General features: G+C 69.7%; 5 protein-coding genes across 6 annotated transcripts; 3 read left to right on the forward strand and 2 right to left on the reverse strand.

The window, feature by feature from the left end:
• The first annotated feature begins 7,843 nt into the window (after nt 1-7,843).
• On the forward strand, nt 7,844-11,580 carry LBX2 (ladybird homeobox 2). Its single transcript, XM_057399077.1, has 2 exons — nt 7,844-8,348; nt 11,019-11,580. Exons 1-2 carry the CDS (start codon nt 8,030-8,032, stop codon nt 11,408-11,410), a joined length of 711 nt encoding a protein of 236 aa, XP_057255060.1. The 5' UTR covers nt 7,844-8,029; the 3' UTR covers nt 11,411-11,580.
• A 1,170-nt stretch (nt 11,581-12,750) lies between these two features.
• Nucleotides 12,751-17,227, reverse strand: TTC31 (tetratricopeptide repeat domain 31). The gene is made up of 16 exons (XM_057399078.1): nt 17,113-17,227; nt 16,821-16,922; nt 16,448-16,734; nt 16,272-16,355; nt 16,109-16,177; nt 15,490-15,648; nt 15,250-15,417; nt 15,117-15,168; nt 14,905-14,995; nt 14,696-14,837; nt 14,357-14,521; nt 13,916-14,012; nt 13,720-13,804; nt 13,560-13,634; nt 13,265-13,367; nt 12,751-13,052 (listed from the first exon to the last, which is right to left on the reverse strand). Exons 1-16 carry the CDS (start codon nt 17,222-17,224, stop codon nt 12,945-12,947), a joined length of 1,899 nt encoding a protein of 632 aa, XP_057255061.1. The 5' UTR covers nt 17,225-17,227; the 3' UTR covers nt 12,751-12,944.
• A 37-nt stretch (nt 17,228-17,264) lies between these two features.
• On the forward strand, nt 17,265-21,943 carry CCDC142 (coiled-coil domain containing 142). Of its 2 annotated transcripts, XM_057399100.1 has the most exons (11): nt 17,366-17,587; nt 17,857-17,962; nt 18,143-19,555; nt 19,634-19,720; nt 19,807-19,959; nt 20,038-20,195; nt 20,282-20,434; nt 20,539-20,653; nt 20,731-20,908; nt 20,986-21,197; nt 21,683-21,943. In XM_057399100.1, exons 1-11 carry the CDS (start codon nt 17,540-17,542, stop codon nt 21,928-21,930), a joined length of 2,871 nt encoding a protein of 956 aa, XP_057255083.1. In that variant the 5' UTR covers nt 17,366-17,539; the 3' UTR covers nt 21,931-21,943. The 2 variants fall into 2 exon arrangements, with proteins under 2 accessions (XP_057255082.1, XP_057255083.1); XM_057399099.1 differs by having other exon boundaries at nt 17,265-17,587; nt 19,807-20,195.
• Nucleotides 21,944-22,792: 849 nt separating this feature from the next.
• MOGS (mannosyl-oligosaccharide glucosidase) lies at nt 22,793-25,752 on the forward strand. Its single transcript, XM_057399101.1, has 4 exons — nt 22,793-22,969; nt 23,043-23,269; nt 23,718-23,902; nt 23,974-25,752. The coding sequence occupies exons 1-4, from the start codon at nt 22,936-22,938 to the stop codon at nt 25,679-25,681; spliced, it is 2,154 nt and encodes a 717-aa protein (XP_057255084.1). The 5' UTR covers nt 22,793-22,935; the 3' UTR covers nt 25,682-25,752.
• Nucleotides 25,753-25,861: 109 nt separating this feature from the next.
• Nucleotides 25,862-27,730, reverse strand: WBP1 (WW domain binding protein 1). The gene is made up of 4 exons (XM_057399079.1): nt 27,624-27,730; nt 27,450-27,552; nt 27,211-27,372; nt 25,862-26,600 (listed from the first exon to the last, which is right to left on the reverse strand). The coding sequence occupies exons 1-4, from the start codon at nt 27,684-27,686 to the stop codon at nt 26,038-26,040; spliced, it is 891 nt and encodes a 296-aa protein (XP_057255062.1). The 5' UTR covers nt 27,687-27,730; the 3' UTR covers nt 25,862-26,037.
• Between the last annotated feature and the right edge of the window lie 62 nt (nt 27,731-27,792).

Raw genomic sequence — 27,792 nt, forward strand, 5'->3', positions numbered from 1 at the left:
TGGGATGTGCGCGTGGGATGTGCGCGTGGGATGTGTGCGTGGGATGTGTGCGTGGGATGTGTGCGTGGGATGTGTGCGTGGGATGGGCATGGGATGTGGGCATGGGATGTGTGCGTGGGATGTGTGCGTGGGATGTGGGATGGGCATGGGATGTGTGCGTGGGATGGGCATGGGGTGTGTGCATGGGATGTGTGCGTGGGATGTACATGGGACGTGTGCATGGGATGTGTGTGTGGGATGTGTGCATGGGATGTGCATGGGATGTGTGCATGGGATGTGCATGGATTGCATGTGCGGGATGTGTGCGTGGGATGTGCATGGGATGTGTGCATGGGAAACTGCATGGGATGCGTGTGTGGGATGTGCGTGGGATGTTCATGGGATGTGTGCATGGGTTGTGCATGGATTGCATGTGCGGGATGTGTGCATGGGATGTGCATGTGTGTGTGGGAAACTGCATGCGTGTGTGGGATGCATGTGTGGGATGTGCGCGTGGGATGTGTGCATGGGATGTGTGTGTGGGAAACTGCATGGGATGCATGTGTGGGATGTGTGCGTGGGATGTGTGCGTGGGACGTGTGCGTGGGATGTGTGCGTGGGATGTGTGCGTGGGATGTGTGCATGGGATGTGTGCGTGGGATGTGCATGGGTTGCATGTGTGGGAGGTGTGCGTGGGATGTGCATGGGATGTGTGCGTGGGAAACTGCATGGGATGCGTGTGTGGAATGTGTGCATGGGATGTGTGTGTGGGATGTGCATGGGATGCATGTGTGGGATGTGTGCATGGGATGTTCATGGGATGTGTGCGTGGGATGTGTGCATGGGATGTGTGCATGGGATGTGCATGGGATGCATGTGTGGGATGTGTGCGTGGGATGTGTGCGTGGGATGTGTGCATGGAATGTGTGCATGGGATGTGCATGGGATGTGTGCGTGGGATGTGTGCATGGGATGTGTGCATGGGATGTGTGCGTGGGAATGTGCGCATGGGATGTGCGTGGGATGTGTGCATGGGATGTGTGCATGGAATGTGCGCGTGGGATGTGCATGAGATGTGCACGGGATGTGCACATGGGATGTGTGCATAGGATGTGCACGAGATACGTGCATAGGATGTGTGCATAGGATGTGTGCGTGGTATGTGTGCATAGGATGTGCATGAGATGTGCACGGGATGTGCACATGGGATGTGTGCATAGGATGTGCACGAGATACGTGCATAGGATGTGTGCATAGGATGTGTGCGTGGTATGTGTGCATAGGATGTGCATGAGATGTGCACGGGATGTGCACATGGGATGTGTGCATAGGATGTGCACGAGATACGTGCATGGGATGTGTGCATGGGATGTGTGCGTGGGATGCGTGCATGGGATATGCATGAGATGTGCATGAGATGTGTGCATAGGATGTGCATGAGATGTGCATGGGATGTGCGCATGGGATGCACATGGAATGCACATGTGGAGTGCACGGGTTGCAGGAGTCGGGTGCTCTCAGAGCGTCCACCATGGGGTGGGTTCCGTGGAGCGGGTTCCATGGGGTGGGTGCCGTGGGATGGGTGCTCCAGCCCCCCTATTGCTGCTGCCTTTGAAGTCGGGCCATTTCCTGCCCCGGTTTTATGGCTCGACCCGTCTGCGCTGCCGCTTCCCGGCCATAAATCACCGGCGCTGGAGGCTGAGGCGCCCGCGGCCACGGTGAGGGGCAGCGACCGGACCATCACCAGGGACCTGCCGGGTCAGAAGGATCCCGGGGCCGGTCCCCAGATGGGTGCTGGACTCCGCAGGGTCCTGCCCGGTCCCCAGTGCGTTTCCGCTGCTCTCCCGCCGCCGCGGGCTCCGCACATCGGCCACCTTCGCTATTCCGAGCGTTTCCTGGGGTTTATTGTCTTCCCCTCCTTGTCCCACCTTCCTCGCAGGAAGCGCTCGCTCCCGGTGGAGCCGGCTCCGGGCCCGGCAGGACGAGCTCCCGGCCCACGCTCCGCCGCGCCGCCGGCGTCCCCGCTGCCAGCCGGTGCTCCCCCCGCTGGGACAGAGCAGCGGGACCACGCCGGACTCCTGCAGCCCTGCCAGGGCATCGCCGGGCTCAACCCCAGCACGGGGGTCCCGGCTGCACCTCGCACACCCGGGGCCGGCTCTGCAGCGGCCGTGCTGGCATTGATGCCATTCCCATTGTACCGGCGTCAATGCCATTCCCATTGTGCCAGTGCCGATGCCATTCCCATTGTACCGGCGTCAGTGCCGGAATCAGGGTGTGCTGGGACCCGACTGCACCCGCAGCCAGGGATGGGAGCCGGCGTGTCCCTGGAGCCCCATTCCCAGCGGGAAGGGCGATGGAGGCTCCTCTGCCCGTCCCTCCGTCACTAAGTCAATGGGAGCGTTATTGAAACGCGTCTTCCCCGTCTGGCGGCTCATAGCTCGTGAGGCCCAGGCACAGCAGCACCGGACCCGCGGCACCGTGCCTGGGCCACCGGAATGCAGTCGGGTCCCGGGATCTGCCGGTGCAAGGGGGAGGGGGGGGGGGTGGTGGGGGAACCGTGGGGTGGCTCCATCCCCATCCCCGTCCCATCCCATTCTCATCCCCGTCCCCATCCCCAGTTCATGTGCTGGTGTCTGTGCCACGGGGATCTCACCCGTCCCCATCCATCATCCCATTCCCGTGCCCGGCTGGCCGCTGTCCCGCATCCCACCCGATCCCTGCACCCCGCGGGGCCCCGGGCGGCGAATTCCAAAGGGCACCCGGGAAGATTAATCGTGGGGCCGCGGCCGGTAACCGGATCGCTGCGGGAGCTGGAATGCGGCTGTGCCGCGCTGACCCCGCCGTGCCTGCCACAGCCCCGCTGCACCGGGGTTACCCCCACCGCTGCGGCCACCGCGGACCCTGCCCAGCCCCTGCCCCGCCGGGGGGAACCCAGTGACCAAACCCGCCCCATTCCCAGCTCCCCAGACCCATGGACACACATCCCGGGATGCACGGGCAGGAGGGATCCCAGCATCCCCATGGTGGGAGCGATGCAGTCACGGGGTCCCTGTTCCCAGCTGGGTGCCGTCGCCCTCACCACCAACCCAGGGGCTCCATCTCCCTCCACACAGCCCATTCCGGGGGGGCAGAGGCCCCCCTGAGCAGCACCATGGGACAGGGACAGGCTGGGGGACACCAAGCAGTGCTGGGACTGGGTGAGGATGGCCAGGAGGGTCCCCACCACCATGCCGTGCCATGTCGTGCCATGTTGCCCTATACCGTGCCATGGGGTCTGTGGGGCAGCTGGTGTGGCACTGGTTTGGTGTTACGGTGGTGGCTGCAGGGTGGGATCAGGCGCTACCATGGGGTCTCCTCTCTCTGTCTCCGAGGTCCCCTGGGCGCGGTGCTGGAGCGCGGCCGGGTGGGGAGGATGCGGCACAGACCGGGGCTAAGAATAGAGCCGGGCTGGGCCGGGAGGAGGAGGAAGGATGGGGCTTCCTCTGCGACGGCGCTCTTCCTCCCACAGCACGGCCACCGCCATGCCAGGACGGCCCCGGGCACCGTACCCACATGCATGGAGTGATGGCGGTGCTGAGGCGCTGGCACAGGGTGCCCAGAGAAGCTGTGGCTGCCCCATCCCTGGCAGTGTTCAAGGGCAGGTTGGACACAGGGGCTCGGAGCAAGCTGCTCCAGTGGAAGGGGTCCCCATCACATTGAGCCCCATGGAACGGGTGCCACCGTCTGTCCCCCCGTGTGACAGCTCCCGCAGTGCCCCGTTCCCCCCCCGCCGCCACGTTTCATTGCACGTTTCTTTTTAATTAACCCCGGGGCGGAGCGGGGTTAATGGCAGCGCTGACCCCCGCCAGCATCGATCCGCACGGCAGCGCCAGCAGCCACGGACGTGTCCCCCCCGCTCTGGTGGCAGGAGGGGGGTGTGTGAGGTGTGTGTGTGTCCCCGGGCTGTCACTGAGCCCAATGGACCCCGAGTCTCACCCTCTGCAGCCCCGTAAGTGCCAGGACGGAGCCCCCCGGCCCAGTGCAGCCCCTGAAGAGCTGCGTCACGGCAGGGGCTGGGGAGCACACGAGGGCCTTGGGGCACCAGGATGGCTCTGGTGCACCGGGGTGACTGTGGGACACTTGGCAGCTGTGGGACACACAAGGGCCGTGGGGCTCTGGGAGGGCCATGGGGCACCAGAGTGGCTGTGAGTCATTGGAATGGCCATGGGCCACTGGGAGGGCTGTGGGGCATCGCGAGGGCTGTGGGGAGCACATGGGGTATCCCCCCTTGGTGTCATGGGGGACCCATCCCGGCCTCTCGGTGTCCTCTGGAGAGGGGTCCCTTGTCCCCCCGTTGCTCCGGTGCTCCCAGTGGTCCCTCCGAGCTCAAAGCAGCTGCTTCCCTCCGAGCCCCAGTGCCCCAGCCCTGTTGAACCCGCATGGACGCACCACAGCGCTGGCACCCGCGCCCCACAGCCATGGGACGGTGGGGGAGCACGGGCTGAGGCCCATGGACAGACCCCCCGGGTGCACCCAGTGACAGCGGGAAGGGGCTCCAGCAGCGCCCTCCTGCCGCCCCGTCCCGGTTGTCTCTGCCGTGGGGCTGGGAACGGCGCCGGTGCCCAGCGAGCTCCCGGCAGTGGGCACCGGCCCCACCCCACGGTTCCCACGGCTCCCACGGCCCCGACCTGCTGCCATCGACGAGACCCCCACAGCCGCGAGCACCCGACAGCACCGGGAGGGTCCCCATGAAGCAGGGTCTGGGGTGTCCCCGTGCCTGCTCCGGGACCGCGCTGGGGTCAGGGCCCGGTGACGGCCCCGCGGGGGGGCCGCGGCGTTTGCTCCAGCCGGAGGCTTTGAAATGCAACAACCGCCCCCCCAGCCCCGGCCATTTGGTGGGAGTTTGGCCCCTGCCCATCTGGAGGCCCCGGGCCGGGGGGGGCTGGTCCTGGGGGGCGGCAGATGGGGCCGGGGCCGGTGGGATCTCCTGAGCCCCCCAGCTCTGCCCCAGTGCAGCACAGACACGTGGGACACGTGTGAGGTGTGTGCGTGCCCACACAGGCCTGTGGGTGCTCCATGAGCCCCCCCCGGGCACGGTGGAACATGGCTGTGCACCCACACACGTCTCCGGGGTGGCTGCTGGGGGGACGTTGCACACGAGTGGGACCCCACCTGCACACACGTGTGGGAGATGTGTGCCAGGCCCTGTGTGTAGTGAGACCCCAGTACTACTGGTCCCTGTCCCCATCCCATCCCCATCCAATCCCATTCCCACATCTGTCCCCATCCCATCCCCATCCCCATCTCCATCTCATCCCCCTTCCCATCCCTATCCCCATCTCCATTCCATCCCCATCTCCATCTCCATTCCATTCCCATCCCCATCTCTATTCCATCCCCATCCCCATCCCCATCTCCATCTCATCCCCCTTCCCATCCCTATCCCCATCTCCATTCCATCCCCATCTCCATCGCCATTCCATTCCCATCCCCATCTCCATTCCATCCCCATTTCCATCTCCATTCCATCCCCATCCCCATCTCCATTCCATCCCCATCTCCATTCCATTCCATCCTCATCCCATCCCACCCCTCCACGGCACAGGCGCTGTGTTACTGAATTGATGCTTTGCTGACAGCCCCGGGGGGATCCCGGCATCCCGCGGCTCCCGGCACATTAATCCCGCTCCCCGGGTAGGTGTAATCCCGTTAGTCCCGGTTCCACCCGCGGCCCCGGCACCGTGAGCGGGGTCGGGATTTATTGCCTATAATTGGCCGGGTCCCGTCCCCGGTGACGCGGCGGCTCCCGGTGCTCGCCTCGGCTCCGCCGCCTCCATCCCGCACCAGCCACCCCCTTATTAAAGGAAAATTCATTTGCCAGCAATTTCCATGTGCAAACTGCGGCTCCGGGAGCGTCCCTAATCGAGTTACCGGCATCGCCTCGCCTGGAGCCTGGAGCCCTTACATTATGGATGAGGGATGAGGGGCGGAAGCGCGGCGCTGGAACCGAGGGTGTCACCGGGCTCCGAGACACCCCCCATCGCGGTATCACGGCACCAGCACCGGCACCGGCTGCGGCGGGCGGCCCCCGAGCATCAGCGCTGGGTTCACACGAGCGGGAGCACCCGGTGCTGGGAGCTGTGGGTGCCACTGGAGCGGGGATGGGCGTCCGGGGGTGGGGGGCAGCGCAGCCCCAGACACCGGTATGAAGGGGCTGTGGAGCAGGCGCGGGTGCACCCGCCCTCGTGCACGTACCCACCAGGACACAGGGGCACAGAGCCTCGCACCCACACTTGTGAACGCGCGCCCATCACACGTGCACACGCCCGTGTGTGCTGGGTGCTCGGGGTGCGGGGCCTGGCCCAGCTGCCGGGAACGGGCTCCATTGGGTTCAGCCCCGGTGCAGCCGCCGGCCCCGGCCCCGATACAGAGGTGTGGGAGTGGGATCACGGTTCCCCGGTGCCGCACCAGCAGCGGTGCCCATTTGTGTGCCCTCGGGCCGCGGGCGCCCGGCCAGCACCGGGCTCTGCCCCGCAGGAAGCTCCGCTGTTCCTGCAGGAATCCAGCGGGCTCGGGCTGGTTTCCACCCGCGCCCTGATGTGGGGTGAAAAGCCTTTTCCCGTCCTGTGTTCCCGTCAGCTGAAGCTGACGCTTCACCCGCCTGGCAGCGAGCCGGGAGCAGGCCTGAGGGCAGGGTGATGGGCACGGTGATGGGCAGGAAGTGAGGGCAGAGTATGGGCAGGGTGAAGGGTAATTGGCAGTGGCCATGGGCAGGGTGATGAGCAGGGGGATTGGGGGCCAGGATTAGGGGGATGTAGGTCCTCTGCATGCCCCAGGACATGCCCCATTCCCGGTCACGCAGAGGGAGATGGCGGCACACCCCGGCCCTCCGGTGAGGACAAAAGCCGCATGCGATGCAGCGGCGCAGCCGCCGCAGGCCGGGAGCAGCCTGCAACCCTTCTCCCAAATCGGATCCCAAGCTGCCAGAGTCCCCCTTCCCACCCCCCCACCCCCCTTCCCAACCCACCTCCTCCTCGTCCCGGCTTCTTTTTAATTGCTCCGGCTGCTGGGAAATTTCAAGCTTGAATTTGTCTGAACTCACATTCCCCGCCCCGGGGATCGCGTTTTGCTTTGTCAGCAAGATGAGAAGACCCCAAATCCCTCCTGGGGGTCCCCCTGCACCTGCTCCCCCCCAACCCAGCACCACCCCCCCCTCCCCATTGTACGCAGGTTCATTGGCTCTCATTAACCGCATTGACCCCTGTGTCCCATTGGCAGGCCTGGAGCATCCCAGCAGCAGACCCTTGGGGAGAACTGAGCGGGATGGGGACAGGGGGACACGGAATCGCTCCCTTCGGGGGCGATTCGCCATCTCCCGGTCCCCATCCCGCTGGAAAACACGACCCCGGTGTCGTCTCACCTCCGTGTGCGGCCATCCCAAGCCTTTTTATGAGCACTCGGGATCCCGGAGCTATTTGTACCGGGAATTTGGGGGCAGTAGGGAATTGGGGAGGGGGGGGAATTTATGGCCCGGCCACGCTCTGAAACCCAAAACCCACCCTAAGCGGCTTTAATCACTCCCAGACGCGGCGGCCCCTGCGCTTTTATGGGGCATTTTAGAGCAGGGGAGCTAATAAATTTAGTGCTGACGGTAAAAGCCCCGCTGAGGGTTTAATTTGGGGGGGGGGCAAAACGCACCCAAGCCCCCCCGTTTGGGTGGGAAATGGCTGTGGAAGGGGGAGGTGCGGCATCTCGGGAGCGGTGCCCCCCCGATCTCATCCCCCGTCCGTGGCTCCTCCTCCTCCCGGTGCCCAATTTGCCGCCCCGGCCCCCGCTCTTTAAGGCTGCGGGACCGGGAGTGGTGGTGGGCGGGGGGGGGCGCGGAGCTGCTCCCGGTACCGGGGGTTGGCAGGGGAGTGGGGGATAAGCGGAGAGGCTCCCGGTAACGGGAGACCGAGCCTTCCCCGCCGCCGTTACCGGGCCCCTGCCGAAGGGGCGGGCTGCGGCCGCTGCGGGACGGCGGCGGCGGGATGAGGCGGGCGCGGTGCTGAGTCGGGAGAGGGGACGCGCCATGACCTCGGCGCGGGAGGCAGCCGGTTCCCCCCCCGGTTGCCGGCGGAGCGCCCTGGACCAGCTCCCGCCGCCCGCCAGCTCCAACAAGCCGCTGACCCCCTTCGGCATCGAGGACATCCTGGGGCGACCCCGCGGCGGGAGCCCCCCCGGTACCGGCTCCGGCCCCGGGACCGCCGCTACCCCCGCCCGGCTCCCGGAGAAGGCTGCGGGGCCCCGCGGCGGCGGCATCGCCCCGTCCTCGCCGCTCTGCGCGCTGGAGGAGCTCGCCAGCAAAACCTTCCAGGGGCTGGAGCTGGGCCTGCTGCAGGCGGCGGAAGGTACCGGGACCGGGGGAGATCGGGGCTGGGGGGGGGACGGGACGGGACGACGGCAGGGACGGACGCGGGGACCGGGCAGGTGCCGGGGAACCGGGGTCCTCCTCGCCCCGAGCCAGGGAAGTTTTGTCCGCAGAGAGACCCCAGGACGGGGCCGGTGTTCGCCCTCAGCCCGCCCGGGGCACCTCGCGGCCGAGGGCCCGGTTCGGGAGCGCAGAGTCGCGGATGGCCCGACAGGACCCGGCCCGGCAGCTTTACCGGGGGCCGCGGGCACTGGCCCGGCTCCGGGGGCGGCAATGGGAGGCGGATCGGTCCTGCGGCGGCGGTCGGGCTTCACCGGGGAAAGCGGCGGCCTCCGGCCCCGCCGAGCCGTGACCGTGACCGTGACCGAGCGCAGGAGCAGAGCTGCGGATCAGGCCCGTTGTCAGCGAAAGCCCCGTTATCGGCGCCGGCGATGACTTCTCGGTGGGCTCCGGGGCCTCTCCGACCGCAGAAACCCGTTACCAAGGGAGCAGGCGGCCGCTCCCCGCTCACGGACGTTGACCGCGGGCGGCTTGGCACCGTCGGCGCCTCCTTTGGGACACTGGGTACGGCAAGAGCCGGAGGGAACGAATCGGCCCCACCGGGCGAGCGGCCCACGGATCCTGCTGCAAACCCTCCCTCGAGGGGACAAACGGACACGGGGAGGAGGAGCGCAGCCCCAGCGATAACGAAAACCCCCTCACCGGGAGGGGCAGGGGGACACGGGCAGACCGAGATTAACGAAAACTCGCTAAGAAGAACGGACACACGGACAGGCCCAGCGGGGCTCCCGCCGTTAACGAAAACACACCCGCCCCGGGCCGGACGGACAGGGCCAGATGGACCCGGCTCTCGTTATTAACGAAAGTGACGTTCCGCGGCCGGACCGACGGAGACGGACAGAGCCGCGCTCCGGGAGTGAAGGAAAATGAAGTTCCCCTCCGCTGCCGGGCTGCGAGAGTTACCGATACGGGCAGAGCGGGGGTCCGGGATTAACGAAAGCCAAAGCAACGTTAACCGGCCGGACAGGCGGACACGGGTCAGCGGCCGGTAATGAACGCAATAAGCGGCGTAGCACGGACGGAAACCGGAGAGAAATGAGACAGCGGAATAAGGTAAAAAACTCGTTACGGAACGAACGCGCGGACACGGCCGGGCAGCGGGGCCGCGGCAGTGAACGAAAAGAGCCGTTATCGGACGGACAGAAGGACACGGCCTCGGGGAACGAAATAAAACCCGTTACCGGCCTGACAGACGAAGAGAAACGGGCAGCGCCGGGCTCCTTGAGCGGAGGTAAATTCCCGTTACCGCCCGGACAGAGGGACACGGCGGGGCCGAGCGCGGCCTCGAAGGGAGCCTTCCCGGCCGCCGCTAACGGCGCGGTAGTGAACCGGGACCATTGGACGAAGAGACAGAAAGCTCGAGGTTCCCGTCATTCCGGTGCTCCCGTTACCCGCGGGCAGAGCGGGGCTGCGGGATGAACGGGAAAAACGTCCAATATCTTCTCGCAGCGATGGACAAAACCGGGAGCGATCAGAGCTCACACAAAACCCCATCACCCCGGCGGACCCACGGACACCGCCGAGACACCACGGGCCTCCGGTAACGGCCGGGACCCACCGACAGGTCACGGGCAGAGCGGCCACGGGGCCCCGCCGCGGCGGAGGGAGCTGAAGCCGGTATGGGGAAAGCAGAGACTGGCCCGCGCCTCGGGAGCCACGTTACCGGGCGGCTGATCGTCCCGCCGGCACTAGGGAGGCTATAACGGCCCGGCACCGGCACGGCGACAGGCACCGGGACCCTGCCGCCGGTGTGGAACCGGTACAGATGCCGCGGATGGACACCGGATCCGCGTCTCATCGGAGATTTCTCCTCTGCTCCACCGGCAGTGGAGCTCCCGGGTCGGGGCCTCGGGGCTGCTGCTCGGCATTGCCGAGAGCGGCGGCCGAAAACCACCGGCCCCGGGGCTTCTGCAAACCGCCGAACGGGCGGATCCGTGCTGACGACTCCGCTCCCGGTCTCGGCTCTTCCCGGTTGCCGGTTCCGGCCCCGCAGCCCGGGCTCTCTGACCGATCCGGTGCCGGGGTCGGGGCGAGCCGCGGCGGGGAGGAACCGGGCTGGAGCCCCGGGAGCTCCGGCCGGACACGGAGCGGCGGCGGCTGCGGCAGGACCGGGGTCTGTGGGACGGGATGAACGGTTCTCGGCTCCCGGCAGCGGGCCCGGTATCGGTTTGTTTTGAACGGCGGAGCAGACGCCGGTTTTACCGGGTTCGACGCTTCACAGCCGAGACAAGATCGGCGCTGAGACTACCGTACCGTGCCGCACCGTACCGTGCTGGTGCGGTCCCGGAGCCGATGCCATTGCATACGCCGGTACCGTTACCGGTACCGTACCGTGCTGTGCCTGTTCCGCACCAGTGCCCGTGCGGGTGCTTGTGCCGGTACGGTTGCCGGTGGCGGGCCGTGCCGTGCCGTACCGTGCCGGTGCCACGCTATGCCGTGCCGCATGGAGTCGGTACTGTGCCGTTCCCGGGCTGGTCCTGCGTCCCCGCTGCCCTACCCGTTCCCGTTCTATTCCGCGCCCGCTGAACCCGAAGCTCGGGAGCCGTTCCCGTTCCCCTTCCCGTTCCGTACCGTGCCGCTGTCCCCGCAGGTCGGGAGCCTTTGGCCGTTCCGGGGTCTCGTCCTCCCTGCAAGAAACGTCGCAAGTCGCGGACGGCGTTCACGGCGCAGCAGCTGCGGGAGCTGGAGCAGCGGTTCCTGCGGCAGAAGTACCTGTCCCCAGTGGACCGGGACCGGCTGGCGGCGCGGCTGGCGCTCAGCACGGCCCAGGTCATCACCTGGTTCCAGAACCGCCGCGCCAAGCTCAAGCGGGACCTGGAGGAGCTGCGGGCGGACGTGGCCTCGCTGCAGGCGCTGCCCCCCGCGGCCCTCCGGCACCTCGCCGCCATCCCGGACCCGCCGCTGCCCCCCGCAGCCCCGGGCACCGGCCCCACTCCACCGCCCGCGGAGCTCTCGGAGGAGGAGATCGACGTGGGGGACTGAAGCGGCACCGGGGGGGGGGCACACGCACACACCGGGGGGGTCCCGGGCCGGCACCGAGACTGAGCGAGCCCCCGGTCCCGGCGGGACTTGGTGCAATTTTGGGTCCGTTTTTCATTTGCTTCCATTTAATTCTCTTTTTAATTTGATTTTCTGAGGTCTCCGTCCCGGGGGCACCGGCGGGAGGGGGGTTCGGGGGTGGCGGGAAGGACACGGCCCCGGTATAAACAATCGGAATAAAGGCCACACGTTATTAAGGAGCGCGGAGGGGCTCGGGCGGACACCGGGGGATGCCCGTAACCGGGGTGAGGGGACACACACACACCGGGCACCGGCGTCCCCCCCCGGCTCGGTTGCGCCCATCCCCGTGGCCCCGCTACCGCCAGTACCGGGGACCCCTCGGGTTGGGGCGGGGCACCGGGACACTATTTCCTCGTCCATGCCGCCCCGGTGACGTCACCGAGCGGAGCGGTGACGTCACTCTGCGCGGGAGCAGCCCGGAGGCCGCGGGGACGGGCGAGGGGGAAGGCACCCGAGGTACGGGGGGGCAGACACGCGTCTCGGCTTCAGCCCGCAGCCCCCCCAGGAGCCCCGTGGGTGGATGGCGGCAGCGACCCCCCAGTCCCTCCTAAACACCCCCGATCCCCCCCCCCTTTTTGCCATTGTCGAACCGCAGCCGCCCGCGGGGGGAGGCGAGAAATGAGATTCTGCCTCTAGAAACGCCTGGGAACGTCCCGGGGGAGCGCGTTTGATGTGACAGGAGCGGGACGGGGCTGACAGGGACGGGGGGAGGGTGGGGGAGAGATCGGCGTGGGTCCCATCCTACCCCCCTCCCTTTCCCATGTCATCCCCTGCCTGCATCACCCCACAACACGTCCCTGTCCCCGCTTAAACCTGCCCAAGTACCTTCCCCCCCCCCCAGCACTGAGACACCGAGTCCCCCCCATACACCCTCCCCGTGGCCTCTAGGCTGTTACCCCACAGCACCCACAATAGCTCCATGTGCCCCTCCCAACCGCCACCCTCCCCACAGGTCCCCATTGACCTCCAGCACTGGCCGTGGACCCCATGATCCCTGGAGGGGTTGGTGCCCATCACCGGGGCCTCGGGGTGGCTCCTGATGCCGCGGCCCCCCCGCCCCGTTCCCCCCCCCCCCCCCCCCCCCCCCCGCTTCCCTCCGCTCCCAATTTTCCGGCTGACGGCGCGGCCGCCTCCCGCCGCGGCTCTTCAGTGCTTCTAACGAGTGATTAATTGCGGCCCCTCCGCGCCTCATTTGCATAGTAATTAAAACCCCCCCCCCCCCCCCCCCCCCCCCTCGGGCCCCGGTACCGGGACGGACGCGACGCTGGGGCTCGGGTTTATTAAAACCCCCAAAGGGGGCAAGTCCCTGAGGGGGGGGCGGGGGGGACCGGCCCCCACTCCCGCTGCACCCGGTACCGGGAGGTGGCGGGGGGAGGCCGGTCCTGCTGCCCGCGGGGGGAGAAGGCACAGGCTGGGTGCGGGCAGGAGGCACCGGGAGCTGGGGGGGGGGGGCCCGTTACAGGGGCTCCCCCGGGCAGGGCTGTGGGTACCAGCGCGGGCGGGGGGTGGCGTGAGATGGGTGCTTGAGCTGCAGGGCCAGGAGGGTGCCTTCCACCGGGGAGTCCTGGGGGGGAATGAGAAGGGGGGAGGATAAAAAAGGGGAGATTAAGGGGGGATAGGAATGGGGAGAACAAAGGAGGTGCAGGAAAAGGAGAGGGATGAAAAGGGGGGTGTAAAGAGAAAGGGGGGGAAGTGTCACACCACCCCCAGGGCAGGGCCAAGCCCCTGCCCAGCCCCACAACAGCCTCGGGGGGGTCGCGGCCCCCCCCCGCTCACCCTCATGGCCTCAAAGGCTGCTTCGGCCGCCTCCTTGCAGGTGTAGTTGAGGAAGGCGCAGCGGCGCTCAGGCAGCATCCGGATGGACTGAATCTCCCCGAACCTGGAGGGCAGCGTTAGGGACCCCCAGCTCCGCAGGGAAGCATCGGGGACCCCCAGTCTGGGGGTGCACAAGGGGTCAGGGCGGGGGGGGGGGAGAAGAGGTCTGGGGGGACACAGGGAGAGGTATGGGGGTCTGGGGGTGCACATGGGGAACACAGGAGGTGTGGGGGGGGCACAGGGGCCCCATGCTCACTGTCCGAAGCAGTGCTGCAACACGCTCCTGCTGATGCGGGGGGTGACGTTGCCCACCCAGAGCGGGAAGCAGCCCCTGCTGAGGCACTGCTGGTCACTGGGGGGGCTTTGGGGCTCAGTTCCAGGCCCCAGGGCTGTGGGCCCCCCATTCTCTGCTGTACCTGGGGGGCTGGCACTGGGCCTGGATCCTGGAGCTCCCGATGGTGATGAAACCACTCATGCCCATGGCCTTGTCGTGGCTGCTCCCTGTGACACCATGGGTCAAACCCAGCCCCAATGGCCCACTGAGACCCCCCAGACCTGAGACCATGGCCCTTTGCCATTTCCCCCCCCTCGAACCAAACCGGGGTCTCTTACCGGACCGGAGGGGCAGCGCCGGCTCCGCAGCCTCCAGCGGGGACAGGGGGGACATGGGGGAGGGAGGAGATGTGGGAACCCCCCCAAGGCTGCTCTGCTGCCAGAGGAGAGGAGGTCAGACCACGGGGTGTGAGCCAGGGGGGCTTCAGCTGGGGGCCCGGGGGAGACTGTGGGCTGAAGGGTGCTGGGGGTGGGTTTGGGGGGGTGGGATACAGGGATGGGTTGGGGGATGGGTTGTAGGGTACCACGGGGGTCCAAGGATGGGGTGGTGGGGTTAGGGTGGGAGCGAGCTGCAGATGGGGTGGGTGGTACTGGGAGTGCATTGGGGGTGCTGGGAATGGGGGTGAGTAGGGGGTGCCAAGGGTGGGTTGAGGAGCACAAGACCTGGGAGGGATGCTAGGGGTCGGGGCTTTGTTGGGGGGTGCTGGGTGCAGTGCTCACCTGCAGCAGGGCCCGGCAGGCCTCCAGCTGCGCAGCTGCATCAGTGTCAGTGCCGGTGCCGGTGCGGTGCAGCCGCAGCAGCTCCTCAAAGGTCTGGGCAGCCTCAGCGTAGCGCTGGGACACGGAGAGGTGCTGAGCCTGAGCCACCACTACCTGCACCGGCCCCTGCCCCATGGCTGCCCCACACGGCGTTCGGCCAGGTCCTACTGGCACCCCCTGGCTCCCCACTGATACCCCCAAACCCATCCCCGTGGTACCCTGCAGCATCCCAACCCAGCCCCACTGCTACTCTTCAGCCCCCATTCAGCCCCACTGGACACCGCAGCCCCTCCTGGTTACCTGCAGCCCCCGCAGGGCCTTGCCCTTGCGGAAGAGGCCCTTGGCCCAGCGCGGCTGCAGCCCCAGCGCCCGCTCCGCGTCCCCCAGCGCCTCCTCGTAGCGCTGCAGCTTCTCATAGCAGTAGGAGCGGTTCCCGAGGAGCCTGCGGGGACAGGGCCCGGGTCACGGCTGCCCGGCCCTGGGACCCTGCTCCCGGCCCCGGTACTGACCGGTGCTCGCGGGGGTTCAGCTGCAGCGCCGCCGTGAACGCCCGCACCGCCTCGGGGTAACGGCCTCGCAGCGCCGCCGCGTTGCCCTGGCCTGTGGGGACAAGAGCGGCCGCTGCCGAGCCCCCCGGGGGCCACACTGGGGAGGGGAACACCGAGGCTGCACCGTCCCCAGGCACGGCAGGAGGAGCCCCCGGGCACAGCCCAGCACTGACCTGCGAGCACCAGGCTCTGCTGCATGGCGCTGGTGTCCAGGGGCGCGGGGGCCTGTGGGGGAGGCAGCGCTGGGTGCCCATGGCACAGGCAGCGCCCCCCTGCCCAGGCCCCCCCCCCCGGGTCCCAACTCACCTTCCCCGGTGCGATCCTGCCCCGCTCAGGGTCCGTCCTGGGCGGCTTCTCCCTGCCGGGCGCCGGGAGCCGCACACCCGCTTTCTGCCGCGCTTTGAACACGAACGTGCAGCTCAGGTCCAGCTCCTCCTGCGGGCAGGGGCGGGGAGGGCAGAGCCCCAGATCCAGCTATGGGGCAGAACCCAGGCTGCTGTGGCGCAACCCCTGGGCCATCATGGGGAGCCCCACAGGAGCCCTCACCTCCATCTCCTCTGCTCGGGCCTCCCCATCTCCCCCCTCCTCTCCCGGGGTGGCTGCGCTGTCCCCGGGGCTGGGGTCGAGCCAAGCCCCCTCTTCCTCCTCAGCATCGCCGCCCTGGGGGTGCCTGGCGCCTGCAGCGCTGCTCGGGGATGGGGGGGTCTGCAACGAGAGAGGTGGCAGCGGGGCTCTGCCCATTCCTCCCTCCACAGCACCCACCTTCAGGCACCCACCGCGCCCTGCAGCATCCACAGCACCCCACAGCACCCACAGCGCCCCGCAGCACCCACCGCACCCCGCAGCACCCACCGCACCCCGCAGCACTCACAGCGCCCCACAGCACTCACAGCGCCCCGCAGCACCCACTGCACCCTGCAACACCCACAGTGCCCCGCAGCACCCACCGCGCCCCGCAGCACCCACAGCACCCCGCAGCACCCACAGCGCCCCGCAGCACCCACAGCGCCCAGCAGCACCCACCGTGCCCCGCAGCACCCACAGCGCCAGGCAGGACCCACCGCGCCCTGTAGCACCCACAGCCCCTACAGTGCCCCGCAGCACCCACAGCGCCAGGCAGCACCCACCGCGCCCCGCAGCACCCACAGCGACCCGCAGCACCCACCGACTCAGCCTTCTGCTTGGCTTGGGACTCCTGTCCCAGCTTCTCCCGTTTCTTCCGCTCTTTCTGCTTCTGGAAAGAGGGAATCACACAGGGAATAACTGTGCCGTGACCAGGCGGCACGGATCCCCCGCTCCAGCACAGCCCAGCCTCGGTGGGCACCCACCTTCTTCTTCAGCTTCTTCTTCTCTGCTTTCCTCTTTACCCGCTCCTCCTCTGCCACCAGCTCCTGCGCGTTCCGCTCCGCTTCCTGGGGAGGAAACACCGGGAGCCGCCAGTGCCCGAGCGCCCCAGGAGCTGCCCCCTCCCCGCTCCCGGCTGCGGCCCCGGCGGCTCCCTCACCTCTGCCGTGGGCCGGAGGTCCTGCGGGGCCGGCAGCCAGGGCAGCTTCGCCTCCAGCGCGCTCGGGGGCGGCCGCAGCGGGTCCTGGACCAAAAACGCTTTTCGGAGCCCGCAGAAGGTGGAGCCGGGGTCGCCATCAGCACTGGGAACCGCAACGGGAACCACAGTGGGAACCGCACCGGGCCACGGCCACGACCAAGACCACTGCAACCCCTCATCCTCCTCTTCATCCTCCTCCTCATCGCTGGACGCCTCCAGCCGCCCGGGGCAGTACCAGAAGCCGGGACCTGCGCGGACAGAACCGGGGCCGTCAGCGGCAGCTCTGGGGCACCGGGACCCCCAAGAGCCCGCACCGGCGGCTCCCCCGACTCACCGCGGCCGAGCGCGTCCCAGGCCCCGGTCCCGTCGCCCATGGCGCTGAGGTCCGCGGGCAGCGCCCGGCGCTCGGGCGGGCAGTGGAAGGGGCAGAACGGGGCTGCGGGGAGCGGAGCCGCGGGTAACGTAAACCGAAACCGAAACTCGGCGGGGGTGGAGCCGCAGCGGGCTCCTCCTCCCGCGATGGAGCCTCACCCTCCCCGTGCCCCCAGCCCCGTGGTGCGGCTCCCGCCGCAGCGGGACCCCGGCCCCGCCGCACCCCGGCCCCGCTGACCCCCCCCCCCCCGTACCGCCGCTCCAGCCGCCGGGGCCGAGCGCGCAGCCCCAGGGGCAGGCGGCGGGGGCAGCCCCGCGCCCGGAGGGGCCCAGCCCCGGGCTCCGCTCCCCGCCCGCTTCCCGCATCGCCCCACGCCGCTGGCGGAGGACAGGAAGGGGCGCACTGGGCGGACCGGAAGTGGGGCACGGCGCCTGCCGGGGCTGCCCCGCCGCCATGCTGGGTGCTGGCAGGACGGCGGCCCGCGAGGCCCGTACGGAGCAGCGCCGCGGCCCCGCCGCCCCTCGAGCCGGGTTCCCGGCCGAGTCCCGCTGCTCCGGAGCGGCCCCGCGCGGGGCTCCGCGGCGCTGACCTCTCGCCGGGCCAACCCTGCCCGTTCCTCCGGATTAGCGCTGGCGCGGCCTAAGCCTCTTTCCTCCCACCGCCCCCGGCCATGGCCCAGCATGGAGGACGGCGGCCGTGAGCGGCGCGGCGCGGAGCCCTGCCCGCAGGTGAGGCCCTGGGCGGGCGCGGAGCCCCGGGATCAGCCCCATCACCGGGGGCACCGGCGGGGCCCGGGCCCGGTGCGTGGGCCAGGCCCCAGCTGCGTTTAGCGTCTCCCTGGCAACGGCCCCGGGGGGGGGCGTGTTCTTAGCGGGGGGCGTGGCCACGGGGGCGACTCCGCGACTGCCAAAGGCGAGGGGCGGGAACAGCGCTCAGGCCACGCCCCCCTCGGCGTTAGCCCCGCCCCTCCCGGCGCTGACCGCCCGCGCTCCCGTAGGACCCTGTCCGTGATGTCGCCGGCCCCGGTGGCCTCGTCCCGCTGCTGCTGCCGGCCCTGCCCGCGCCGGGGGACGGGGATCCCCGCGGGGCATCCCCAGAGCCAGGTGAGGGCCGGGCCGGGGGCGGGCACAGCCGGGTGCAATGCACGTGTCCCTGCGGTGCGAGCAGGGCTGCGGCACCCCAGAGCGTCCGGGAGAGAGGCTGGGGGTCTCGCCGGGGTGACCGCAGCGGGGGCTGCCCCTCACGCTGCCCCACACCGAGGTGTGGACCCCCGGTCCCCGCAGGCAGCAGCTCCCGGGGGCCCCTGTCCCGGTCCCTGCGGAAGGCCGAGGCGATGCTGCGCGGCTGCGTCAGCCCCGGCCTGCGGCGCCTGCTGCCGACGCGGCCCCGGCGACGCGGCCCCGGCAGCGAGGACGAGGATGAGGACGAGGATGAAGAAGAAGCCTCCGCGCTTCTGACCCCGTTGGAGCGGAGCTTCCCGGGGCTGCGCCGCTGCCTCTGCGTCCGCGAGGATCCGCGCACCGAGACCTTCCACGGCCACGTGCGGCCGCCGCCCTGCGACGCCGACACCGCCGACGCCGTCACCACCGCCGCGGCCTTCTCGTTCCACCCGGTGCACCCGCGCGTGGCCGAGCGCGGCGCGGCCCTGCACGCGCTGCTGCGGCAGCGCCACCTCCTCCGCCTCGCCCGTGACTACAGCCGCCGGCTCCAGGCCGCGTCCGGCTTCCTCCGCCGGCTGCTGGCGCTGCTGCAGGAGCCGGTACCGGAGCTGGACTCGGGGCCGCCGCTGCGGGAGCTGTGCCGGGAGCTGCGGGTGCACACCGGGCACTGGGGCGCGCTGCGGCGGCGGCTGCGCGGGGACCCGTGGCTGCGGGCGCTGGTGCTGCACCGGGGCGAGGCCGTGGCGCACATGCGGCGGGCGCTGGTGCTGCTGGCGCTGCAGGCGCTGAGCCTGGCTGAGCACCTCGCCGAGGCACGGCTGCGGGCGCTGGCCCGGACCGGCAGTGCCGCCGCTTCCCTCCCGGAGCTGCTCTCCGACCTCTTCCAGGGCCTGGACATCTACAACCGGGCCGTGGGTGACCTGGAGCCGGAGCTGGGCGCCGCTGGCTGCCTTCCCACCGGCACCGCCGGCCGTCCCGGTGCTGCCGAAGCCTCATCCCGCACCTTCCCAGCGTCCCGGGTGCTGCAGATTGTGGCAGCTGAGCGGGGCTGGCTGGCGGCCGGGCGGCTCCGGCCCTTCCTACAGCTGCGGGCCGGTGCCGGTGGGGATGAGCCTGTGCGCTGGGAGGACACCGAGGTGCCTTGGCTGCCGGAGCACGGTTCCGCGGCGGACACGGATTCCTGCGGCCGGGAGGAGCATCCCAGCATGGCCGGGACACTGAGGGCGCTGTGCAGGGAGGATGAGGAGCTCATGGGCCTCCTCCTGGGGGTGCTGGTGGCCTCATCCCGCAGCTTCCAGCACCACGTCCTTCATGTGCCCAAGGAGAAGCCACCGGCGGCGGCACCGGGGCCCCCGGAGCCCCAAGAGCCGGGCTGGGCCGGCTGGACATCGGTACCGGCGGCCCAGGCCCTGCTCGCACGGTACCGACCGCTGTTCTGGGACGCCGCGGCCGCCGCGCTGGGGCACGGTGCGGAGCTGCTGCCCGGCGGGACTCTGCCGGCGGCGGCGCTTGAGCTGAGTGGCGCCATCGGCGCCGGTACGTGGGGGCGGCGGAGGGGGCCGGTACCGGGGGCTGCTCCTCGTGGCCCTGACAGCCCGTCCCGTCCGCCCGCAGCTCCTGTGCCCCGGGAGTGCCGGGAAGAGCTGGGGCTGCTCAGCCTGAGCTTGCTGTGCCGCGGCGCGCTCCGGAGCTGGGACACAGGTACGGGGGTCCCGGGAATGGGGTGTGAGGCACCGGGAATGGGAGGCGGGATGGGAGCTACGGGGCTACCGCCCGTGTGTCCGCAGGCTTCACCTGCGCCCTGGGCTCGGCTCTCTCCGACAAGTGCTCCGGGGATGCGGTGCCGGCGTCGGGCCCTGTGCGGAGCCGCACAGCGACGCTGCTGCACCGGCTGTACCCGGCCCTGGCCCTGGCCCTGCGCTGCCTGCGCCCGCCGCCCGGTCAGTGGGGTCCGGGAAGGGGGACGGGGACACGGCGGGGTCCTGCCCCACATCTCATCCCCACCTCTGTCCCCCCAGACCTTCCCCCCGGGCCCCCCTGCCTGCGCCTGCAAGTCCTGGGCTGCTGCCTGGCCACGGTGCAGGCTGCCCACTCCTGGCTGACCGGCAGAGCCTGCAGGTACCTGGCGGCCTGGGCTCTGCCCCAGTTCCTGCTTGTCACCCAGGGGGACCTGCAGGTACCTGGGGGTTGGGGATGGCTTGTGGGGCTGCTCTGGGGCTGCTGTGGGCTGGCATCTTCCTACACCTCTCCCCTGTGTCCCAGCTGCTGAAGATGGAGACAGACAAACTGGTGCTGCTGGTGAAAGGTACCTTCCCAGAGCCTGGGGATGTCTCCCCACCGCTGCCCCTCCTTGTGATGTCAAACCAGGAGCTCCAGCTCTGCCAGCGCATTCGTTCCATGGCCACCAGCATCCAGGTATGCACCTCTGGGAGCTGAACCATAGCCATTCTGTGCTGTGCTATGGACATTCCGTGCCATGCTATGGCCACTGCATCCCACCTCCCACTCCTCTGCCCCAGCTCTTCTCAGGGGACGTGCTGAAGATGTTCTCCACCGGCTGCAAGCGGATGTCGGCACAGATCTTCCACCAGACCATGCCCAGGGGCAAGCACTGGAGGATCTCACTGCGCGCCGGTGCGTTGGGTGCCCCGGTGCGGGCAGGGGCTGCAGGCAGCAGCACAGGCAGTCCTGACGCTGTTGCCGTGCCCCAGAGCTGCCCAGTTGCCCCAGTGCATATGCAGCAGCAGCAGCGCAGGCAGTGCTGGGGCAGGTGCTGCAGGGAGCGCGGCTGCTGCCCCGTGACGCGCAGGCCCCCGCCATGGCCGGGGGCACCACGGCCTTCCTGGAAGCCTGGATGGAGCACATCCTGGAGCACCGCATCCGCTTCAGGTACAGGCTATGGGGCACCGGGGGGTTACCGGGGGTGCCGCCGGCCCCGGGGCCGTGCTGAGCGCGCCGCGCCGCAGCCTGCAGGGAGCGCTGCAGCTCCGGCAGGACTTCGAGCTGGTGCGGGAGCTGGTGGCCTCGGAGCGCTCCGGGCTGGCCCCGGAGACCCGGCGGGAGCTGGTGGCCCTGAGCGTGTTCCAGCAGATGGATGGAGCCATCCTGTGCCTCCTGCAGCAGCCCGGAGCCGCGGCCAGAGCCGGAGCGCGGCCGTGGAACAGCCTCAGGCACTGCTGTGGGTCTGGGGATGGGAAAAAGGATGGAGATGGGATGGGGATGGGAAAAAGGATGGAGATGGGATAGGGATGGGGATGGAGATGGGATAGGGATGAGGATGGAGATGAGATGGGGACAGAGGTGGGGATGGGGGTTACAATGTGGATGGGATGAGATGGCAAGGGGGATGGGAACAGGATGGGGATGGGATGGGTGGAGATGAGGGTGGACATAGAGATAGGTTGGGGATGGGTATGGGATAGGGACAAGGGTGGGGATGGGAACATAGGGATGGGGATGAGGATGGGGACAGGGGGATGCAGTTAGGGAAGGGATGGGGGATGGGCACATGAGGATGGGGACAAGGATGGGCTGGGGATTGGGATGGGTCCTTCTCCCCTTGGCTGCCCCACGGGCTGTGTCCATCCCAGTCCCGGCCGCGCTGGTCCCATGGAGGGCGTGGTGCCGAGGACCCCCCAGCTCCATCCCCTCATCCTCCTCCAGGCTCAGACAACGGCTCCCACCCCCCGGAGCCGGCAGCGGGGATCCTGCAGGGTCTGGACACGCTGGAGGCTCCGGTGCTGGTGGCTCCCGCCCCGTGTCCTGCCGGTGCCGCGGGGCCGGCGCGCCCCGGGGTCCCCGAGTCCTACCTGTCGGGCCGGCAGCAGCAGTGGCTGGCGCTGCGGCTGCACCGCGCTCGCCGGTGGCGCGTCCCGGGGCTGCCCTGCATCCGCGACCCCTCCGGGCAATAAACCCTGAGCGGGACCAGAACCGAGCCTTGCGTCCGAGCCCGGTGCGGCGGGACAGGAGGGGGGGTCTGGGGAGTACTGGGGGCAGCGGGGGACCACAAGGGAGTATCGAGGGGTGCCGGTGGTACTGGGGGCGGTGGGGGGCCACAAGGGAGTATCGAGGGGTGCCGGTGGTACTGGGGGCGGTGGGGGGCCACAAGGGAGTATCGAGGGGTGCCGGTGGTACTGGGGGCGGTGGGGGGCCACAAGGGAGTATCGAGGGGTGCCGGTGGTACTGGGGAGCACTGGAGGGTGGCGGGGTTCACCGGGTGACACCATGGGGGGGGTGGTGCAAACAACCCGAGGGGGCTGCCCCTCTCCATCCTCATCCTCCAGAGGGGCCGTAAGCACCTTGTGAGCGAGGGCGGTACCGGACAGCTCAAGCAGTGACCGGGGGCTGTTACCGGCCACTGCCCCCCCCCTGCAGTGGGGGCTTGGGGGGCTCCTGAGCTTGTGCTCCCCAAAACCTCGTACCCAAGAGCCCCCCATCCATGGGGCAGCGGTGGGGACGCGGTAAAGCGGCTCCATGCCGGGGGTGTGCGCGGTGGGGGGCTCTGGGATGCCTTAGCCTGCTGTTTATCCGCCCGCCCACCAGGCGGCGCCACTGCGGTCCCCGTCGCTCGGCGATGACGCTCCCGGCGCGACCGCAGCATGGCGGGCGAGCGGCGGCGGCGCGGCGGGGACGGGGCGCGGGAGCGGCCGCGGTGTCCGCGGCGGGAGCGGGAGCCCCGAGAGCAACGGCGGGGCCTGGGCCTGGGCCGGGGCCGCCCCGCGCTCGCCGTGGCCGCCGTGGCTGTCGCGGCCGCCGCCGCCGCTCTGTGGTTTGCGGCCCAGTGGGGCCGGTGGAGCGCGGCCGCCCGCCTCGTCAGCCCGCACCCGGCCCCGCCCGCGCTGCCGCCCGGCTCCACCGGGGCTCTCCGGTCGCCGCGGCTGTTCTGGGGCACGTACCGGCCTAACGTGTACTTCGGCATGAAGACGCGCAGCCCCAGGGCGCTCGTTACCGGTACCGGGAGGGCGGCGGGAGCGGGACGGGCCGAGCCCGCCGGGGTAGCGGCACTGACCCGCCGTTATTGCAGGGTTGATGTGGCTGCAGCAGCAGGAGGGAGGCGGCGGCCTGCGGCACACGTGCGAGGAGAGCGATGGGCTCTCGCGGTACGGGTGGGTGATGCACGACGGGGAGAGCTTCGGCGTGCAGGAGATCAGAGACGGGGCCGTGCTGCTGAGAACCGAGTTCGTGAAGAGGCCCGGAGGGGAGCACGGAGGAGACTGGAGCTGGAGGGTGACAGCGCAGTTGGAGGTGAGGATGGGGATGGGGACAGCGAGAGCATGGAGCTGCTGCGAGGGCTGGAGCAGCTCTGCTCTGAGCCAGGCTGAGAGAGCTGGGCTGGGGCAGCCTGGACAAGAGAAGGCTCCTGAAGAGGAGACCTGAGAGCAGCTCCAGTGCCTGAAGGGGCTGCAGGGAACCTGGAGAGGGGCTTGGGACAAGGGATGTAGGGACAGGCCAAGGGGAATGGCTTGAACCTGCCCGAGGGGAGACTGAGATGAGCTCTTAGGCAGAAGCTCTTCCCTGGGAGGGTGCTGAGGCGCTGGCACAGGGTGCCCAGAGAAGCTGTGGCTGCCCCATCCCTGGCAGTGTTCAAGGCCAGGTTGCACACAGGGGTTTGGAGCAAGCTGCTCTAGTGGAAGGGGTCCCTGCGGCACTTCCAGGCTCCTTCCCAACCCAATTCCCATCTCCCCCCCCAGAACACAACCCCCCCCCTCCCCTCCTCTCCCTGTTCTTCTACGTGGCCACGGACGGTCAGGGCACGCTGGAGCCGCAGCTGGAGAACGGGACACGTTTGGCTGCGGTCAAAGGGGCAACGGAGGAGCTGGGACACTTCACCCTCAGCTTCCTGCGCCCCACGGTGCCGAGCTCCCAGGACCCCAAGCACGCCAGGTACAGCACCGCCGCGTCCCCCCTGCCCCCCCCTTGTGTCTCCCTCCCTGACGGCCTCTTCCCATCCCCAGTTACAACTGGCTGGAGGCGCCCAGCCCGGGGCTGCACCGTCTGACGGAGCTGGTGCGCAGCAGCCTCAGCCCCCGCTCCGTGTTCTCAGCCCCGGGGCGGCCGCGGCGCCGGTTCTTCGCCCTGTCCCCGTCTGGGGGCCTCCCCGGTGACCCCCCCCGCGGGCGGGTGCTGCTGCACCAGGTGACGCTGGAGCCGCCGGCCGCCGTGGAGGTGACGTTCGAGTCGGGCAGCGCGGCCCCGGCCCCGGCGCCCCTGGCAGGAGCCGCTTTCTCGGCGGCGCTGGCTCGGCACGAGGCCGCGTTCCAGCAGCGCTTCGAGGCCACCTTCGGGCTGGCGGGGAAGGGCTTCACGGCGCTGCAGCAGCGCTTTGCGCAGGCGGCGCTCAGCGAGGTGCTGGGTGGCATCGGATACTTCCACGGGCACTCGCTGGTGCAGGCGGCGCCCGGGGAGCGCGCGGTGCCCGGCGCCGAGGCCGCGCTCTTCACCGCCGTCCCCTCCCGCTCCTTCTTCCCCCGCGGCTTCCTGTGGGACGAGGGCTTCCACCAGCTGCTGGTGGCGCGCTGGGACCCGGCGCTGAGCCGCGAGGTGCTGGCGCATTGGCTGGACCTGATGAACGCCGAGGGCTGGATCCCACGGGAGCAGATCCTGGGGGAGGAGGCGCGGGCCAAGGTGCCCCCCGAGTTCGTGCTGCAGCACAGTGAGACCGCGAACCCCCCGACGCTGCTGCTGGCGCTGGAGCGGCTGCTGCCGGCGGCGCCGCGGCCCTTCCTGCAGCGCCTCTTCCCACGCCTGCGCGCCTGGTACGCGTGGCTGAACCGCACGCAGGCCGGGCCGGAGCCGCTGAGCTTCCGCTGGCGCGGGCGCGACACCGAGCACGAGCGCTTCCTCAACCCCAAGACGCTGGCGTCGGGGCTGGACGATTACCCCCGCGCCTCGCACCCGTCCCCGCACGAGCGGCACTTGGACCTGCGCTGCTGGATGGCGCTGGGCGCCCGCGTGCTGGCGGCGCTTGCCGAGCGCCTGGGCGAGCCGGCGGAGCCGTTCCATGCCACGGCAGAGGCGCTCAGCGACAACGAGCTGCTGGAGCGGCTGCACTGGGCGCCCGAGCTTGGTGCCTTTGCCGACTACGGCAACCACAGCGTGGCCGTGGCCCTGCGCTGGCAGCCCCCAGCGCCCGCAGCCCCGGGGCAGCACCCGGCGGCGCCGCAGCTAGTACGGGAGGTGCGGGAGGCGCCGCGGCTGCGGTTCGTGGATGCCCTGGGTTACGTGAGCCTGTTCCCGTTGCTGCTGCAGCTGTTGCGGCCAGACTCGCCGCGGCTGCCCGCGGTGCTGGCCGCCATGCGCAGCGAGAGGCAGCTCTGGTCGCCCTTCGGGCTGCGCTCGCTGGCGCGGGACAGCACCTTCTACCTGCGGCGCAACACGCAGCACGACCCCCCGTACTGGCGTGGCTCCGTCTGGCTCAACATCAACTACCTGGCGCTGCGGGCGCTGCACGGCTACGCCAGCACCGAGGGGCCACAGCGGGAGCGCGCAGCGGAGCTGTACCGGGAGCTGCGCCACAACCTCATCACCAACGTGTACCGGCAGCACGCGGAGAGCGGCTTCCTGTGGGAGCACTACAGCGACAGCTCCGGGCGCGGGCAGGGCTGCCGGCCCTTTGCTGGCTGGACCGCGCTGGTTGTGCTGGCCATGGCCGAGGACTATTAGTGCTGCCGGTACGGCACGGCTCTGCCTTGTCTCAGGTGCCGGGGGGCTGCGGTGTCCCCCACAATAAACCTCCACCCCTCGTGGCCTGTCCGTGCCTCTCCTGGGGGTTACAACCAGCCCGTGGTGCCCAGCCAGTGCTACCGGTACAGTCGCGGTGCTGCCACACCTCTTTAATGGCGACACAATGGTACGGACGTGACCGCCCCCCCCCCCGCCATGGGCAGCAGTTCGGGCTCAGTGGGTGCTGGGGGGGGCTGATGGGGCGAGGGTTCTCCCCGGGGGCTCCACAGGAGAGTCCAGACCCCGGGAACGCTGCCCTGTGCCGGGGGGAGCCATGGGGCAGCACCAGGGCAGTCTCAGATGGGTAGCACTGGGGAGCTGGGCCCATCACTGCAGGGGGGCGGGGGGGTGGTGCCGGCCTTGCCCAGCAGACGGGAGCCTTCACCCTCTTCCTCCTCCTCCTGGCACCGTCCCACCTCGATGCCGGAGTCCCCAGTAAGGCGCCGGTGCCGGAAGTGCTCCCCGGTGCCGCTGGTGCCAGTGCCCTCGTCCCATGGCGCGGCACCTTCCTCCTCCTCGCCCTCCTCGATGTCGGAGCAGGGCTGCGCGTCCGCCTCACACAAGTCCGTGGTGGAGGAGAAGAGGCCGTGGAGCTGCGGCGGCTCCCAGCTGCCCACGGTGCTGGTGCTGCTGGTGCCGGCATCGTCACTGGGGGTGCTGGTGGCGTCCGTGGCTGGCGCCGACAGGGACGTGCTGCTGGGGGATGTGGCACAGCTTGAGCCGCAGGAGCAGCTGCTGCAGCGCTCGGAGCTGAGGCTGCTGCTGCGTGGCGCCAGCACCGGGCTGTACGGCGGCGGCGGGGACCTGGGGCCGTGCGCGACCTCCTCGTAGGCCGGCAGCTTGAAGGAGGCCAAGAGCCCTGCGTGGGGGAAGAGGGGAGGCTCCGGTCAGGGCAGGGCCTCCCCCGGGGTGTGGGTGCTGCTGGGACCGATCCTGGGAGGGGTGGAACTGGAATGGGGCCCTGGGGCAGAGGTGCGGGGACACAGCGGGGGATGCAGGGGACTGGTGGAGATACATAGGGGAGATGCAAGAGGGGAAGGTGGGGGGGTGAGGGTGGGGACTGGGATGCAGGAGGCTGGGGTCGGACATGGGAGGAATGGGGGGAGAGGAAAATGTGGAGCACTGAGGGGATGCAAGAGGGATGTGAGGGGCTAGGGAAGGACAAGGGTTGTGGAGGGGGTGCAGGGTGAACACAGGGTGGATGTGGGGGAACACAGAGGGGATGTGGAAGGGCTGAAGGGGACGGATGAGGGATGACATGGGAGGGGATACAGGGGGCTGTGGGGGGCACAATGGAGGGGACCAAGAGGGGATGGAGAGGTCTGAGAAGGGCGTCGGGGGGATGCAGGGAATTGGGGAGGACAAGGGAGGAGGACCTGGGGTGCTGCAGGGAGGCAGCGGAGGGTGGGGGTCTGGGAGAGGGCTGCAGGAGGATCCGGGGTGCTGCGGGGCCGGTGCCCGTCACTCACTGAGGTCCATCATGGAGGCAGGGTAGCTGCAGGCCCCGTGGTAGGCGATGAGGTTGATCTCGCGCTGCCGCTGCTGCTGCTGCAGGCGCAGCTTGGCGCGGCGGTGCCGGTAGGCGCAGCAGCAGCTCAGCAGGATCAGGATGGTCCAGAGCAACCAGAACCCTGCGGGGCGGAGCGCAGCGGGGTCAGCCGGGCCCCGGCCCGCCCCCCCCCCAGCCCCGCTCCGGGCCCCCACTCACACCACAGCTCGTAGTAGTAGGTGCAGCAGCCGCTCTCCCCGCAGCAGTGCCCGCTCTCGCACACGTAGGGCCGGTTGTTCACGCCCGGGCAGTGCTCCCGCGCCTGCGGGCACAGACGCGCGGTCACGGCGGCCCCCGCCGCCGGCCCCGGCCCCCCGCCGCGCTCCGCGGTACCTGCGGCTGCTGCCGGCCCAGAAGCGCGGCCCAGCCCCCCGCGCCGCCGCCGGGCCGCTCCATGGCGCTCACAGCCCGCCCCCGGGCCCGGCCCCGGCCCCCGCCGCCCGCCGCCGCCGCCGCCCCCCCCCCGCCGCCGCCATCGCGCCCGCCGCCGCCGCCCGGGCCG

This window comes from Pezoporus wallicus, unplaced genomic scaffold, assembly GCF_028554395.1.
Source record: "Pezoporus wallicus isolate ANWC-B61680 ecotype Strahan unplaced genomic scaffold, APGP_CSIRO_Pwel_v1 contig_14149, whole genome shotgun sequence".
NCBI classification, from domain to species: Eukaryota; Metazoa; Chordata; class Aves; order Psittaciformes; family Psittacidae; genus Pezoporus; species Pezoporus wallicus.

Bases quoted from the DNA above. Each gene is read 5' to 3' on its own strand.
- WBP1 (XM_057399079.1), bottom strand. From the start codon at position 27,686: ATGGAGCGGCCCGGCGGCGGCGCGGGGGGCTGGGCCGCGCTTCTGGGC. The intron at 27,553-27,623 runs GTACCGCGGAGC...CTGTGCCCGCAG, and splicing joins TGGGCCGGCAGCAGCCGCAG to GCGCGGGAGCACTGCCCGGG. The intron at 27,373-27,449 runs GTGAGTGGGGGC...TCCGCCCCGCAG, and splicing joins CTACTACTACGAGCTGTGGT to GGTTCTGGTTGCTCTGGACC.
- LBX2 (XM_057399077.1), top strand. From the start codon at position 8,030: ATGACCTCGGCGCGGGAGGCAGCCGGTTCCCCCCCCGGTTGCCGGCGG. The intron at 8,349-11,018 runs GTACCGGGACCG...CTGTCCCCGCAG, and splicing joins CCTGCTGCAGGCGGCGGAAG to GTCGGGAGCCTTTGGCCGTT.
- TTC31 (XM_057399078.1), bottom strand. From the start codon at position 17,224: ATGCGGGAAGCGGGCGGGGAGCGGAGCCCGGGGCTGGGCCCCTCCGGG. The intron at 16,356-16,447 runs GTGAGGGAGCCG...TTTCCTCCCCAG, and splicing joins ACCTCCGGCCCACGGCAGAG to GAAGCGGAGCGGAACGCGCA. The intron at 15,418-15,489 runs GTGAGGGCTCCT...TCTGCCCCATAG, and splicing joins CCCGAGCAGAGGAGATGGAG to CTGGATCTGGGGCTCTGCCC.
- CCDC142 (XM_057399099.1), top strand. From the start codon at position 17,540: ATGGAGGACGGCGGCCGTGAGCGGCGCGGCGCGGAGCCCTGCCCGCAG. The intron at 17,588-17,856 runs GTGAGGCCCTGG...GCGCTCCCGTAG, and splicing joins GCGCGGAGCCCTGCCCGCAG to GACCCTGTCCGTGATGTCGC. The intron at 20,196-20,281 runs GTACCTGGGGGT...CCTGTGTCCCAG, and splicing joins TCACCCAGGGGGACCTGCAG to CTGCTGAAGATGGAGACAGA.
- MOGS (XM_057399101.1), top strand. From the start codon at position 22,936: ATGAAGACGCGCAGCCCCAGGGCGCTCGTTACCG. The intron at 22,970-23,042 runs GTACCGGGAGGG...CCGTTATTGCAG, and splicing joins CCCCAGGGCGCTCGTTACCG to GGTTGATGTGGCTGCAGCAG. The intron at 23,903-23,973 runs GTACAGCACCGC...TCCCATCCCCAG, and splicing joins CAGGACCCCAAGCACGCCAG to TTACAACTGGCTGGAGGCGC.